General features: G+C 36.2%; 1 protein-coding gene and 1 non-coding gene across 2 annotated transcripts; both read right to left on the bottom strand.

The window, feature by feature from the left end:
- Positions 1 to 1,511: 1,511 nt before the first annotated feature.
- On the bottom strand, positions 1,512 to 7,095 carry LOC143592492 (hexokinase-2-like). Its single transcript, XM_077072393.1, has 8 exons — positions 6,653 to 7,095; positions 4,656 to 4,803; positions 3,837 to 4,019; positions 3,637 to 3,711; positions 2,431 to 2,586; positions 2,234 to 2,332; positions 2,009 to 2,139; positions 1,512 to 1,682 (listed from the first exon to the last, which is right to left on the bottom strand). Exons 1-8 carry the CDS (start codon positions 6,922 to 6,924, stop codon positions 1,580 to 1,582), a joined length of 1,167 nt encoding a protein of 388 aa, XP_076928508.1. The 5' UTR covers positions 6,925 to 7,095; the 3' UTR covers positions 1,512 to 1,579.
- A 5,037-nt stretch (positions 7,096 to 12,132) lies between these two features.
- On the bottom strand, positions 12,133 to 12,281 carry LOC143592493 (small nucleolar RNA snoR135). Its single transcript, XR_013145935.1, has one exon. It is a non-coding gene; the product is annotated as a small nucleolar RNA snoR135 (small nucleolar RNA).
- Between the last annotated feature and the right edge of the window lie 5,612 nt (positions 12,282 to 17,893).

The following is a 17,893-nucleotide window of genomic DNA, read 5'->3' as shown; positions in this document are numbered from 1 at the left end:
GTCGGTGTCGGAATCTTCCCTCTCGGCGTCTGAGTACTCGTACTCACTACTCATGTTGAGGTGCTGGCGAGTACTACCGAATTCCTCAGCTTGTTGGACTGAACGCAAGCGTTCGTCCAATTCAGCCTGAAATTCTCTTTGACGTGCCTCGGCCCATGCCTTCACTTGATCAAGTGTTTGGCGAGGGGCTCGAGTTCGTTTTTCCAGCTGGGCATCAGTGAATCCCAGTGGAATATTTACTCCACTTGCCCCTACATGAGTGACTGGGGTAGTGTTCGTAAAATGTACTTCACTTGCCCCAGCTTGGGTGGCTGGGGTAGTGTTTGTAAACATTGTGTTGCCGGTGTTTACCCCAGTGGCTGGGGTTGTGGTTACCGGAATTTCTCTAGTCATCTTGGAAGTTTTGAAAAACTGGAGAAAGATGTAGTTCTAGCTTTATGCACGGATGGCGCCAATGAAGAAACACTAAGTGACCCCGGGCAGATTATAGGTAATCTGGGGGCTAAGTAATGTTTCCCACGAAGGTTAGGTCCAGCAGAGTAAGTTGTACTTCAGGGAACCTGCAAAACAGACACCGTAAGCTCGTCACTGAGAAGGGGGGGGGGGTTCCTCCTTGTGACCACCCTCCGGCGTGAGAATCAGTCTATATTGCTCTTTGAATATAAAAGTATATGAATACTATTAGAGCAGTTATCAAGTAAGTTATACGAGATAGTAGATGATGAAATGATAATACCATTTGCTGTCTTTTATAGCCGAAGGTGGGTTTCCAAGGGGTTTAGCCGGCCCAACACGCTACCAACTGTAACCTATGCACGTGCCCTACCTGTGAGTGGTGGATAGGTAGCGGCTGACACAGAGCAGGCGTGCCGTGCACTCTTCGTCTTCTACCAACTGCAGGCTAGGCACGTGGTCTGGCAGGAGTTGGTGGGCAGGCGGCGGCTATTGGTCACAGTGCTGTGGCGTGCTGTCTGCCACGCTGCTGTCAGTGAGCTGTCGCATTCTTGGTCAGATCTTTTGTCTTTACCTCGTCAGGTATCACGCAAAAGATCCTCCATACGGACTGGCCCATTTTGGCGGGAGTTTTCCCCCTCCCGCCTTTGCTCATTCTTTCAGGTGACACTGAATATTTGTAAGTGTTAAGCCTTATGCGTGTAGCTATGCTGTGCGGGTAGCCTTCCCTGATGGCTTGTATCCGCAACTGCGGGAACAGGCGGGTTACTTTACCATTGGGAGGCTTTTCCCTGCGTATGCAGCCTGCATACTGCGCGTAGGCTTCTCTGAGCATGGTGGGTCCTGCGGGAGTAGATGGTCTTTGCGCAGACATCCCTGTTCAAGGTGAGTCATGCGGGACCAACTGAGCCCTGCTGGGACCTACCTCTTCACAAACCTATGACCCGTTAGTCAACCCACTTAACTTGTTCATTTTGCGAGTGGGTTTGGAAGAGTCGCGTTGATCCACCAATACTTTTCGCTCTTCTTTAATAATATATAAGGAACTTATATATTACTAAATATGATTATGAAAACTATTACTGAAATAAAGATCTTTAAAAGAACTGAAGAACGGAAAATAAACTTAACTATAATAAGGAATTACCTCTAATACGTCTTTCAATATGTTCCCTACCACCTTGAGATCAAGTGACGTATCATGATGCATTGCAGACATTTCAGGTGTCCTATGAATTATACAACAAACAACGTAAGATTATGCTCCACGTGATTAAAAAGATGGACGCACAAATAGATAGAATAAACCCCACAAAAAGACATTTTCTTGTAAGTTTATATTAGATATACAAATGAACAGGTGAGAGTTAAAAAAAGGGTTATTGTTTAAAACACCCTATATGGCTATATACATTCATAGAAAGTGTGGTTATGTACATTTATTAGTCCCTTTTAGTTTGTTCTTGGTTAAACAATTATAAAACATAAGGGTTCAAGTCCTCAAACTTTCTATACTAATAACTTTTATATAGAAAATCATGGATTTGAAAAATACCTTAATATAAATTGAGTTTTTAATTTGGGAGGAACTGTGTCACCAAAAAGGGCAGCTTCATCAGCCATCCTATATAGAACTCTACGAACAAGTTCTCCCAAATACATCCCAGAAATCATTTTCTCAAATATCTGTCAAGTAAAGTAGTACTAAATTACATTTACGTCGTTCTAAAAGTTCAAAACTTCATATATATCTTTCTAAATTTCGTACTATCACATTTACCTGTTCCCCAGGGTTCAAACTTTCAGCATCTAGTGTGTTATCATACTCTGTTAAAGGAAGATGTGATGACCTGAAGTTACCCCACTCCATGTTGATGACCTATACAACAAATGAAGTGTGATCACTAATATTAAATTAAAATATTAAAATATGCTATTATAATATTTTGATAGAAAGAAGTTAAAACAATTGCTGACCATCTCTCCTGATTTAGGATGTGGGCCATGCCATTTTGGAATAGCCTGTGCTCGTTCCACATAAGCGGCATTAGTTCCGGTACCCAAGATCACGGCTATAAAAACATCTTTGTTATCGTATCTCCCTCCAGCCAACGTTCCAACTGTATCATTTACCTATATCCAAATGAAAAATAATCTCTAAATATTTGGGTGGCTTTAGGTCGTAGGCTCATAGATAGTAGGGGTGTAAAAAAAAAGTTGCTCGTGAGCCACTCAAGATTGGCTCGTTAAAAGATCGGATCAAGCCGAGCTTAAACGAGTTCGAGCTTGAACCGCTCGAGCTTAAAATTAAGCTTGTCTAACAAACGAGCCGGAGCTTCACTTATCTGGCTCAAGTAAGCTCGCGAGCCTAAACGAGCCTATTATTTATAAAGATTTTATTTAATGTATTAAATATAATAATAGTAATGTATAAAATTATTATTAAAATAACTAAGTAATATATATTATATATAAAAATATACAAATAGTTATAAATGTATATAAATTAATTATTAATTAATAAATAATAAACAAGCCAGGCTCGAGGTAGACCTTGAAAAACTACACGCAGGCCGAACTCGAGCTTAGTCGAGCTCACACTTGGCTCGTTTAGACATTTACACCCCTAGATATTAGAAGGTAAATATGTTTATGAAATTAGTCATCTATGATAATAACTTACCTTATATGTAAGGTCAAACTTTGCCTATCCCAACTGGTTTGGGATAAAAGGTTTATTGTTGTAAAACTTGGCCTATCCCAACTGGTTTGTAATATTATGTACTTAAAACTACGTGTGCGCACTCACACACGCATATATTGCTATGGTTTGTATTTTGCAATGCTATTGAGTTAATATTTTCTAATATACAATTATAGATATTACTCCCTCCGTCCCATTTTAAGTGTCTTAGTTTGAATTTCCAAGTCTTTCTTTTGCAACTTTGACCGTAAATATTTTTGTTCGTGTCATATAATACTTAATGAAAATTATATCAATGTAAAATACATTCAAAACCCAATCCATTCATATAATTTTCATCAAGTATTATATGACACGAATAAAAATATTTACGGTCAAAGTTGCAAAAGAAAGACTTGAAAATTCAAACTAAGACACTTAAAATGGGACGGAGGGAGTAGAATATTTTTCAAATAAGATAAGGAACCAAACCAACTCACCAGTGCAGAAACACGCATGTCAACACCTTGCCTTTCCATTGCTTTTGTCAATTCTGCCACCACATCTTTACCAACCTAGCAATTAAAAATTGGAAACAAATATTAACTTTATTACTACTGCATCTCATGTGGTTCTAAAACATGTTTAATTAATCAAAGTAATTACATTATACTATATTCTATATGTAATATGTAATTACCATTTCCTTAATAGAAAATCCTTTTGTCCACCTAATAAGAGTCCCCGAATCAATAGATAATTGCAACACAGGAAACGAGAAGGTGAAACCTAACTCACGTTGTCTGCCTTCAGGAAGCCGAAACTTTTCACTTTCATCAGCAACAAATTTAGCAAGTTCTGCAGCAATGTAGTCAAAAAGGGCCTGCAGAATATATATTCAAATCTTAAAAAAGATCTATGAAAAGTAGACGTGACGGTTTTGACCCGTTTACTTGTGAATGGGTCGATATGGATTGACTTTTATGTCAAATGGATCAAATTGTTAAAATCAAAATTCAAAAAAAATCAGCTAAAAAGATAACATGTTAAACGGAACACAAAAATAGTTTTATTCAAATATTCATGCTATTATTTTATTGAAGCTCTCATAATCATAACTAAACATTCTATTTAAAAAAATAAACTAAAATTGATTTTCCATCGATTTAACTAATTAAAAATTAGCTAAAAATGGAAGGGGTCAGTCTAAAGTCACTCAAAGCCCGTTCTTAAGGCATGCAGCCTACAAAATACTTTTACTTAACTATATAGAAGTAATAACTATGTAAATATGTTTTCATAATCACAAGTAAACCATTAGTGATTTTTGGTCTACCCAGCCTGAAATGGACAGTTCTGACCCGTAGTAAAATTACCCACTGAACCCTCTTATGGAGGTCTGAAATATGAATGCAGTATATGATAAAAGTTAGTTACACTAATGGTCCCTGTGCAATTAACTCTACATGATATTATGATAATAATAGACTGAACTGTATTATTTATTCAGAGCTCTTACATCTGGAGTTCCAACCATCAATTGAGGAGGGATTGACACCTCAGCAAACTCTTGAAATTCAATACCTGACTTCCCGGCCAACTGCACCCGTAATACCCTAAAATTTGTTCCCCCAAGATCCAACGCATAATACACTCCTTGCTCATCACTAAAGTAAAAAAAATAATAAAAAAATAAACAGATTCAAATTCAAAGAAAAACAACAATGCAAGATAATTATGACTTCATCTAGAACAAATATTATTAAATATTAAATTTTCTATTTTAACCAGTAAATTATTTCCAGAAGTGCACCAGACAACCTGCCAAGGGGGTGGGGTGAAATTTACAAAATGGTTACAATTTTCTTATTTGAGGTAATAAACTGTTTAATTCATGATTTTATACTGATATCTTAAAAGGACTTTATTAAGTATCATCTGAAAGAGGGAAAGGGGACCTCACCTTTTAACATCTGTGTGGCCCCATCACTCTTTTAACTCTTTCCCACTGGTTTATATAATATTCATAATAACAGGAATTTGAAATTATTTTCATATGATTTTCATAAGTTGATATGACTTCACTCCTGCTATAAACGAACAGAGACAAGCTATGTTGGGCCTCGGCTCGGAATCCGGCTCAGCTTGTTGTGTTGAGCTCGAGCAAGCTCGTTTATTTTTGAACTTTTTTATACATTGATATAAAAAAAACAAAAAAATAAGATTTTTAACATACATATGATGCAGAATTTATAAACTACACATTTTATAATTCAAGTTCAATCCATATGTGTTAAAACAGTAAATAAAACAATACTTTTGTCTAAAATAACACTTCATTTACATATATGAACTTAAAATCTTGGATTTCACATATATAAAGTTTAAGCGAGCCAACGAATCAACCTAACAAGCAAACCACAAGCCAAGCTGAGCCGACGTTGGCTCAGACTCAGCTCGTGTTCAGACCGACCCAACTAGGGGTGTACATTGACCGAACCGGACCGGACGAGAGCATGTCTGTGTCCGTCCGTTAAGCTTTTGACGGACAAACGGACGGTTCACGAACAATTTACCGAACGAAAATTTATGTCCGTGTTCGTCCATTAAGAAATTGAGTTTGTCCGTGTCCGTCCATGTCCGTCCGTTAATATTTTAAACGGACGTTAACGGACAATAATGGACAAACGGACACTAATGGACATTAATACACAAACAAACATGTGAACATTAATGGACAACGAACACTAATGGACAAATATAAACGGTTACATATTAACACCAAGCATAAATCTAAACAACTTCACATACAAATTAGGAATTACACCATAGAACATCAAAATATACTTAACACTTATAATATTAACATAAAGTGGATCACTATAATATAAGAGACATCAAACATGTGTAGTAATATAAAAGTGTTATTAATAACTCTAGAAATTCCACAGTTAAATTACAATACTGGATAGATATAAACACTAACGATATCGGACGGACATTACCGGACGTAATCGGACGAACGTTACCGGACGTTCACGAGCACTATCGAACGGACTTGGCCCTTGTCCGTGTTCGTCCGTTAAGCTTACCGAACGAAATTTTTGTGTCCATGTCCGGTTCGTTTATTAAACGGACGAACATAAACGAACTTCTTTCCGAACGAACACTCGGACGTCCGCTGGACGTCCGGTTCGCTTACAGCCCTAGACCCAACCTTGGCTCTAGCTCGGCTCGTTTTCAGATCAAGTCAACCTTGGCTCAATCTCGGCTCTCATTTACAGACCGAGCCGACCTTAGCTCGAGCTCGAGCTCGACTCGTTTTCAATCGAGCCAATTCAAGCAAGCCGCGAGCTTTTTAAGCACATCTAATCACTCATGATTCCTAAACAACCGAATACGCATTCCGATACAAGACTTAACACCAAATCGAATACATCAAAACATAAAAATTAGATCTTAGATCCATCAATGCATAATTCACTTAAACCACCACAAAAATAAGCTAACAATTACCCGGTGGGAAGATTATCGACATAGCTGATAAGCATCTTAAGCTTACTACCACCTTCTGACGCCAGCCCAGCGTGCATCTCAACAGTCATGGCGTCAGCAATCTGTCTCAATTTCACCGAAGGCGTAGCGCATTTCTCTTCCAATTCCTTCAATATATCACCCGATCTCACACTCCGGTTCACGTTCCGCATCCGGTGGCGCACAATCAACGCCGCCGCAGCGCAAATCGCAGCGCCACCGATCACCGCCACTCCAACAGTCACCTTCCCCATGATTGAATAAATTGGATTGATGTGATTAATAATAATAATAATGAATGAATGAATATGAATGAATGAAACCCTAGGGGTTGGTTGGTTACTTGTTAGGCCAGATTCTACCGAACAACGTGTCCACGTGGCTTTGGGTACTTGCTTGCATCTTACTCAATCTCAGTTTAGTTTGTTTTGTTTTGTTTTGTTGGTTTCTTTGTGGGGCCTAATTATTATTATTATCTTATCTAACTATACCAACCGTCAGTTGCTAAACACCTGTGATTCAGATGGTTTTGTTTTTATTTTTATAAAAAATAAAAATCAAAATTAACTTGATTTATAGCTGACTTTAGATGTATGATTTTTAAAGGTGATGTTACACAAACATTATGTAAGAATTACACGAGGCGTATAGCATATATAGATTAATATTATACGATCGATTTTGGCAAAACGATTCATAAAAAGCTCGCTCGTATAAAAACTTTTTAGTTTTGTACGGGGCAGTATAACCAACTACCATATCATACCATACATATGAATTTATTTATGTGGTATAAGCACATAGAAAAAGTTGTTCAAGACGTATAACATGTTAGTAATGTTGGTATGCCGTTTTTTTTATAAAAGATGGGTTTCTTAGTTTGAGATGTGTTGTTATAACAAATAATGGTCAGGGGATGTTTAAGACGGCTTCTAGACTTAAAACATTGAATGGTCGTGTCGTGTAAAGATCAACAAACCGTGAGCTCATTGTAGGCTAGGATCTCATGTAATGAGAATAAGTTAGATATTCTTTGAGATTGGTAATCAAAGATTAAAAGAGTGGAAATGTAAGTGAAAGAGTTGGAAACGGAATTGAATACTTTGGGACGCCTAAGGCCAAGGTATTCTATTATAGTCGAAGCCTCCCACTCAAGTTGGACTTGGCAAATAGCTCATATGCTAAATTGGGTGTGTTGTTTATCTTCTCTCTTGGTTGTAGATAAGACTTTCCCTCTTTGGCGAGTGAGGCTAGCACCTGCTGAATAATATGTGCGGCTCACTCAACCGTGTGTTATTGAAGATATACCTTTTTGATCTAGTGCATGCTGGTCTTCTGACCAATATTGTTCACATCACATCAAAAGATGTTTTAAAACATTTTATCATTTGAGCTTTGGAGATAATGAGGTTATCTGCCGATAAATCAAATATTCTTTAGCCATTCATAAAATCCAAAATTTAGTACATAGACAATAAGTGCATGTAAGGCCCACCAATGTACTCTCACGCCCCAATACATTAAGATGACGTGGACAACTTAAGCTCGTTAAATACCACTCCCCCTATGTATTAGAGGAGATGTGTTATTCATACACCCTTTATAGGGTGTATATAGAGATAATATGTGTGTTAAGAGGGTGTGTGAATATCCAAAAATGGTGTGTGAATAACCATTGCCGTATTAGACGGGCTTTTTAATTTTTCTTATACACAACCAATCATTATATTATTTTTTCCATTCCAATCATTATCATCATTACTTTTTATAAAAATGTATTCTTAATCTTTAACATCTTCATCACCGACTCCGACATCACAAACGAGGTTTTCTGTCAAACGGATGTAGCCGCAATTCAAGCTTTTCTACAACAACCACAAGCGTCGACACAAAGCCCAATAGTTGCAGTATACCGCTAACGCCTCCGCGCTCACACGATGCTAGTTGAATGTTTATTCTAACTAAGAAATTAATGAAAGATTAATACTATTATTTGATCTTGTATTGAAATTAACGTTTAATATTGAAATTAAATTAAAAAAAAATGGATGAGATGGACTTAAAAGGGTTATATATTTCCCTTGGGGGAGATGGAGTGAAAGAGAGAAAAATAGGTGATATCGTCTAGCTATGTAAAGAAAAGGATGTTAGCTATACCTCACAATCTAATATTTGACTTAACGGTAGGTTCAAATTGCATCGAAATGCATGATACAAATGCGCAAACTGCAAAAATGTCACCATAGGTGACCTTGTAAAATGGTGTTGACCAAAGAAGTGCAATATGCACTTAGCTCATAATTAAATAGGTTTAAGTGCTTAGTGCGTATTGTGTAGCATACTAGATATAGGCTTTTGTGTTAGAACTTTTTAGTTAGGAATCTCAGCTACGGGAATTTACCTCCAAGTGATATTTGATCGAGAATATCGGCAAGGTGTCATTACTTTAGTTTGGGTATGCATCCATGATTCTCGGATGGGTGACTCGATGCCTAAAAATTGATTTGGAATATTTGATTGTATTTGAAAATATGTTCTTGGTACTCGCAGTAAACTTTGATAGGTACTACTTTTTATTATCTAGTTATGTTAGTAATATATTTGGGAGAAGTATTTGAGTATGATTAATATATTTTTTTTAGTATAAATAGAGGGTATAAAGTAATTGTAATTGTCATTTTTAATTAGAGTCGTGGTGAGTTACTACAAAATATCGGTTTTGTTTTGTGTTGGACGATCAAATTTATTAATCATACTCAAATAGTTCTCCCAAATATATTACCAACATAACTAGATAACTCCAAACAATTAAAATGATAAAGTCCAAGAAAATTTACTTACATGACTACAGAATTTATTATTAAGAAAAACTTTAGTGACATAAATCGTGTACTAGGAAGTAGCAATATCTTCACATGCTATGTTCGAACTAGAATTTAAACGTGTGCAACAATGTCCGGTTATAGAATATTCGTATAACAAAAAAGTTTTTCAAGTGTGATTTGGACATTATGAATTGTCAATCATGTGACTTGACAATCACATGTTGCATTTGTGATTTGTTGAATGGGTGCTGCTAAACATACCCTCCATTACATCATGTTTACTAAATATACACCCCCCTTAGCTTATTATATAAATTACTATTGCCCTTTTACATTAATTATATATATATTAGTCCCTACAACATATTTTTCACTTAATAATCTTCACTACTTATATCAAATTAAAAACTATCAAGTATTACTATTAATTTATTTTTTAGTATTAATATTGTAAATATTTATAATATTTTTTTTAATTTTAATAGTATATATATTTATAATATCCTTATTTTACCTCTTTATCTTTTACAAAATAAACCCGAAACTCAAAAACCTAAAACCATAAACCCGAACCCTAAACCCTAAACCCGAAACCTAAACTCGAAACCCTAAACCCGAACCCTAAACCCTAAACCCGAAACCCTAAACTCTAAACCCTAAACCCGAAACCCGACACCGGAAACCCGAAAACCTAAACCCTAAACCCGAATCCTAAACCCGAACCCTAAACCCGAAACCCGAAACTCGAAATCATTAAAAAAAATGCAACTTGTAAAAAAAATATGAAATCCTTGTTTTGTGCTAATATGGTAATTATATAACTTTAAGGGGTAATATTAAAGTTGGTTTTCCCAAGGGGGGGTATGACAAGCAACTAGGGGGTACATTTAGCCTAACCCTTGTCGAATATATATTGACATCTTTGGTCTATCGAACCCTTATATATTAGAAAATAATCACTAGTTTGGGGTTCCAGAAATCTTGGGTCCATTTTTACAATTCAGAAGAGGATTTGTTCAATGAAAATCTTCATAACACAATGTTCTGAAAACCAAATTCGGTTAGAGTTTAAAAATAAAAAATGGTACAACAAAAATGTACCGGGATGCATAGGTGATTTAATCAAGTTGACAAGTTAACCCTATATTTCCATAAAAATACAATTTATTTCAAAGATAATCCAAAAATTTCCCAATGACATTTTTGAAAGCAATTTATATTTTAAACAAATTGACCAAAGGTAAATGATAAAATGATCAAAGGCCACAAGGTTAAAACTTAAAATCATGAGGTATGTGGTTCAATATAACTAACCACTATAAATGTTTGAACTAAATACAGTACAAGAGTATATCCATATTATAAAACATTCGCCCAATATAATGGGCTATAAAGAATCGGGCTAGTAAGTGGCAACCAATATAACCAATTTTAAACCAAAAATTTAACCTTGAAAAGGGACCGGACGGTAAAATTACCAACCTAATGAGCAGCAACTAATATAACAATGTTTTGTAGAACATTAGTTGTAAATTAAACAATAAACCCCCTCAATGATTTCATACTAAACATTGAAGACCCTCATTTGCTTTTAAACAATAGAGTTCTCGTTAGCTTTTCTCATTATTGAAATTTCACCTTTTCTTGCACAATTTTTATATTCATGACCGTAGGTTATAAAGGTTTTTCATTAGTCCATGTCGAGCAGTTTCGAGCTCAGGCTCATAATTAAACAAAACAACTCAACTAAGCCTCTAGCTTGATTTTGAAGAAAAACAAGATTAAGATTGAGCCAACAACCCGAGGTTAGTTCGATTTTGGCTGTTACAAAATATGAGAAAACTCAGTTTAAGATGTTTCAAATCAAGTTTCTTAAGTTTTATTCAAACTTTTATCAAACAAGCTAATGAGCTTTTTGAATAGCCGCCTTGTTTAGACTTTAGAGTACTATGGTGGTGTTTGGCCTAGCTTTTGCTTTTTTAGCTTTTTTTATAAAATAAGCTTCATTTGGTGTTTGGTTTAGCTTTTTAGCTTAGTCATATAAGCTTATATAAGATAATTTATAAAAGCTTATTTAAAGATAGTTATTTAGCTTATTTAAAGAATATTTGCTTAAGAAGGTAAATTACTCATTTGCTTTCAAATGGTGATGGATTAATAGTATTAAAGTAACTTATTACTATAACAAATTAAAAATGATGGATTTAACAACTTATTAAGATGTATAATCAACTTATAAAAAATATAAGCTAACCCAAACAATTAAAAATAGCTTATCAAACGATATAAAATAAGCTATAACCTTCAAAAAGATATAATAATAAACACAAAAATATAAGCTAGGCCAAACACCCCCTATTTCTTGGTCGTTTTAGAGTGTCTGTTTTTAGTCATGTGCGCTCTTCAATAATAATATGTCCAAACAATTTCTCACTTTCTAAATACCGACTAAAGCCGTAAAACAATGCCAGGAGCCTAGATTATACATTGCGATAGAGAAACAAAATTACATCTTTCTTGCTATTTACTTTTTGAGCATCAAAAATGTGGAAATCAACAAAGCAGCTAGAAGAAAACATCTTTGAGATTTTAATCAAAAAACGTTCATTATATAAATAAAATATATAATTTAAAAAAGAATGTGGAGAAGATGATTGTTGAAGATTCCAATGGAAAAATTAGAACACAACTGCCCACCTTCACCCTGTCAAATTGTTATTGCAGAGAACTCTTTCGACCAAAGTGCACTTATTAAGCACAAAGCCGATACACACTATCTCTGCTTCAATGTCAATAAAACATAAAATAAAATCATAGGTACAACAGAGTTTGAGAAAACAAATGGGAGAATAACAATAATAAAAGTTGATTGATTATCAATAATAAAATCGATTGATTGATTATCGCCGTTGGTTACATACATTAGTGATACAGCGTAGGAGAATGAATGAATGGATGGGAATATATAGAAATTTGGATTAGGGTTTCGTGTTTTTAAAATGTTAATGGGCTGAAGAAGGTTTAAAGCCGGCCCAACTAAGCGACTATTCTATTCTAAATTATGTTGCTATATTTATTTAGTTTCATTATGGGGATTAAGGGCTCCTTGACTAGCGAATCGAGTTAAGCTGGACCTCGAGGTTAACTAAGTTAGCTAGTTCTACTGGTGTGTATTTAATGGGTAAATTTGAGCTCAAGTTTGGCTTGTAAAAGGCTTGATTCTGCTTGTGAAGTTAAAGTTGAAGTACAAATTAAATAAAACGTCATATTATGTTGATCTCTATAAAACCATTTTATGTGTAAACAATCAAGTACTCGCGGCTGGCACACTAAAATCGTAATTGAAACGGGTTTAAACGAGCTCGAGCCTAAAAAAAAGGTTTGTTTAATAAACAAAGGGTGTAATCAACAAATACCCAAGACACGCTTGCTAAAAGCTCAAATCAAGCTGAGCTTAAACGAGCTCGTGACTCGTTCTTGAAAAAAGCTTGTACAATAATAAACGATTATGAGTGTAAGCGTCACGTGTATATGTTACAAAAGAACAAGAAAAAAAATGATTATAACAAAAACAATATTATGGTATGGACTATGGAAGACATATTTAACAACTTTAAAAATCATAATGGTAAACTATTATAGCTTTTTTTACTTTAGTTTAGTATTATTCATTATTTATATATGAACAACGGTAAACTACAAATGCAAAATATGATGAGTTGTACGATACATGTAATTAGATTTGTATGGAATCAATGGGTCGCCCGGTCGCGGGTCAATACATGTTATTAGATCTTGCATGGAATCAATAATATCAGACAACAATTTGGATTATTGACGAGTCACTAGCCCACCTGATCATCTTCATTCTCCAAATAGGAAAAATGTGAAGTGCTAGGTTGACACGTCCCCCAAGAGAAACTCGTACAACATTTCCAACCCGACGACTACCCTCATAAATGAGAAAACCCCCTTACCCAACACGCAATCCCTATGTTTGTCACAGATATGACTCGAACTAAATGACTCCCTCTTTTTAAACGAAGGACATTATATCGATAACATTGTTGCTTGTGATGTGCATGTACTTGGGATGTTTTGCTAAATGTCTGGCCCACCCGAATACCCATCCCATGTGTTATGGCGTCTAAAAAGTTGTCGTATGTAATGTCTACATCAACATATGTGCCTATTACATTGAATCTATGTGCAATGTACTCATAACATGTCTCTCCAACTTCCATTGGATACTTTAATTAGCTCAAACATATGGGCTACTGTGAAACAAAAATAAAAAAAATATACACACAAAATAATAAGTTATCAAGTAACAAAAAAATATGTATATCCATTGGACTAAACCTTAGACTGGTCGTTATGGGGCTCCGTTGGGTGATGTGGCGGGCGCCGTTGGGCGCCGAACACCGCTGTGGGGCGCGGTCCAACCAAGGGCGCGGAGGGATTAGGCAAAGCAACGGCCGGCGTGGATGAGTGAATTGTGTGGGCCCCCTCCCATTTCCTCTCTCTCAACCTCTCACACACAAATAAATATATATGTGTATATATATATATATGGGCGCCAATGGGCAAACACCACAGAGGGGCGCCGTGGTTGGGGGCTTCGAAGCCCCCGGAGGTTACGTGGCGCTGACGTGGCACTGGGGAGGGGCTTCGAAGCCCCTCACCATAGAGGACAGTCTTATTCCCAATTTGTCCATCAAATTCTGCACGGGTTCATATGGTCCGTTGCAATCCCAGCGGTCCACCTTCATCCAAATCATTAAAAGAGGATATTTTAAGGCAATGGTTATTCATACACCCTTTTTGGATATTCACACACCCTCTTAACACACATGTTATCTCTACATACACCCTATAAAGGGTGTATGAATAACACATCCCTTTAACCATGGACAGTCAAGCATAAATATCATGTCAGGTTGTCCATAACTTTTACCTAAAACCATTGGACCCCGGAATCTCAGCCAACATTCTTCCCATCGGCTCGCATAGTTCCAAACAATCTGACATCAAATGTTCTCGGCAACCCACGTACATTTTGGAAATCAGACTACTCTGACAAGATTTTAAAAACCAGGCAGCTACCAGGTTAAACACGGGGTCGCTAGGATTTTTTCTATTAGGTTTAATCTTTATAATAAGCCTATTCTTTCTAAGACCGTTTTATCTAAGCCCATTAATCGGTTGTTATTTATTGTTTATTATCATATATAAAACATATAGAGGTGCACAAACAGTGTATTTCAAGACTAGAACCGGGTAGGCCAACAAAAGTCAAGAAGACCGGGTTTGCCAGGTCTTTATCGGGTTTCAGGTAAGGTTGGTTGAGGCATGTTTATTTTGGAGGCCTTTGCGTATTTATTACACATTTTGTTAGGGGTGTGCACAAAACCGTAAAAACCGAATCGAAACCGATAAAACCAAAAAAATCAAACCGAATTAGAAACCGACGGTTCGGTTTTGAACTTTAGCAAAAACCAATGGTTCGGTTTTGTATTTTGTTAAGAACCAAAAAAACCGACCAAACCAAAATAACCAAAAAATTGAAATAACCATAATATTTTAACCGTAACCATTAAAACAAAATCTACCTACGACCATTTGTTTAGTTTTAACATATGGTTATTAACAAATATATTTGGTTGCTACATATGGTTAATAATTAATAATACTAGTACTTTTAGTTTTGATTTTAAATGTATATTTTCTTAGTTTTTATTATTTGAAGCCCAAATATTCATGCCCAATTTCAATATCTTGGGTCAAGTGTTTTTTTTTTTCCAAAATGTTTTGGCTCAATTAGCAAAACCAAAAAAACCTCATACAAAACCAAACTGAACCCAAAAACCTAAAACCAAAAAACCCGAAGCCAAACGGTTTTAAAAAATCATAAAACCGAAAGTTTGGTTTTTGGTTCGGTTTCAGTCAATAACCTCACCGAACCGCACCATGCACACCCCTACATTTTGTCTAAGCCCATTGATCGGTTGTGTATACAGACAGGCCATTTGCTTTTCTGATTTTTTTTTATAGTTGTCAGATGGAAAGACAGCAATCGGAGTATTGACCGTTTTGTTTAAAAGCCCATTGATAGGTTGTTATCAATGTTTTCAGACCCGGCCCGGAAGTCGACCCGGACGTCTTGTCGGGTCAAAGATCGGACCGACCCGGGAGGGCGGACCGGTATTTGACCCGGATGACGTCATAAATAATATATTTATTTATATATATATATTATAATTCATGTTTATGGACTATATAATATTTATTGAAATTTTGAAGGATTAAATATGTAATAGAAAGATAAATATGGACTAAAAAGTGATATTTGTATGATTACTTAACATAATATATATTAAAATAACCCTAAAGAACATATGCAGAACAAGCAGCCGTCATGTTCCTCTCCCTCCACCCTCCTCTCTCTTCACTGATCCATCCACACACTCCATGGCTTCTGATTGTAACCAATTAAACAACAGACAACCTTAGATCTGGCATTAATATAGCTCGTATCTTCTTCTTTTTCTTCCATTTTGTCTCACAGATCTAGATCTGGCCATCTGGGTATCTTCTACTGCCAATCCGATCGATAATGAATTGAATGTTTTAAAAGAGTGACGATGATAACTAGTTGTGGAAGAAGCCGTGATTTATGGTTTGAGTTTCTATAGATTTTTGTTTTAATTAAAAACTAAAAAAAATGAAGAAAAATGGATTTACCGGTTCACCCGGCGGTTCACCGGATCCGGTCCGACCGGGAACCGTTAAAACCGGCCGGGTTTTTAGAAAACGGGTCAAATACCGTAACCCGACCCGGTATAGGTACCGGGTCCCGGTCGGACCGGGTCGGGTTTCAAAACACTGGTTGTTATTTATTTGTATACACAAATCACTGAATCATAAAAATGGGGTTGCCAGCTAAGTGCAATATAATGGAATTGGTATAAGGTATTGAACACGAAATTAAAACTCAGACATGTTAATTTGGCTAAGCACCCAAACACGTATGTTATAATATTGAGAAACTTCACAAAACTCAATTACCCAAATACAATCTCTAAACCCCAAGGCACGAGTATTTATAATCTAATCTATCACGTTTAGACTACAACTAGGATTGCTAAATGTTATGACATAATAATTATACTAACAATTAAATCTAAGCACATTTAATTTCTTATAATTATTCACTCCTTAAATCTCGTTACTTAACCTTGCACACCAAGTAACGCCTTGAACCGAAATTCCCAACAATCACCCACAGAATTTCGAACTCGAAACCGACAAGTCTTCAACTCCAAGTAATTCTCGCATCTCCTTGAATTTGATTCTCCCAAGAGCCTTCGTCAAGATATCAGCACATTACTAAACACCACTAACATGCTCGACACTTACTTCTTCACGATCAACACATTCTCGAATGTAGTGATACCGAGATTTAATGTGTTTGGTCCTTCCATGGAAAACCGGATTCTTCACGAGTGTTATCGCTGATGTATTATCGATATGTAACACCACTGCTTGAATTTCCTTGTCGAATAACTCACTTATCAAGTCTCTTAGCCAAACCGCCTGACACGCAGCTGCGCTTGCCGCCATGTACTCTGCTTCACACGATGAGAGTGCAACCGTACACTATTTCTGAGAACACCAAATAATTGGTGAAGACCCAAGATAAAACACGTGCCTAGTAGCGCTTCTGCCATCGTCTTGGTCAATGTTATGGCTACTATCACTATAACCAACTAACACGTTTTTCCCACGAGTGTAAGAAATACCAAAACTGAGAGTACCTTGAATATAACGAAGAATTTGCTTTATAAGAGTTGCATGAGATTGCTTCGAAACGTCTTGATTTTCTCACTATTTTCCGTTTCTACCATGACTTTAAATCGCTTGAAGGTGTCGAACGCTTCACTTTTTTCCTTCAACAGAAAAGTCCATATGAAACGAGAAAAATCATCTATCAAGACAAACACGTACCTATTTCCGGCTATGGTAGTAGGAGTAATGGGCCCGCATAAATCTCCATGGATTAGTTCTAACGCTCGGCTTGCTCTAAAAGTCGCCGACTTCGGAAACGGTTTCCTCGTTTGCTTCCCGACTAATCACGAGTCACAAATTTGATTTTCTTGATCAACATTTGGCTCCAACGACCATATTATTTTTCATCATTTGTTTCATACACTCGAAATTTAGGTGTCCTAGTCTCGCGTGCCAAAGCCAATTCTCGTTATCAATCCGGGCTTGTAAACAAACGGGTTTCCCGTCTTTAACTTAATCGTATAAAGACGATTCTTGGATCGAGTAACCCGCATCAACAATTTTCCTTGATCATCATACATCAACAAGTAATCGTCTTTCATACGAATAT

Source organism: Bidens hawaiensis, unplaced genomic scaffold (assembly GCF_021521415.1).
Source record: "Bidens hawaiensis isolate Kalapana, Puna unplaced genomic scaffold, B.hawaiensis_p1.1 tig00040880_1, whole genome shotgun sequence".
Lineage (NCBI taxonomy): Eukaryota > Viridiplantae > Streptophyta > Magnoliopsida > Asterales > Asteraceae > Bidens > Bidens hawaiensis.
The sequence above is the reverse complement of the archived record's forward strand: the minus strand, read 5'-3'. Positions and strand labels throughout refer to the sequence as shown.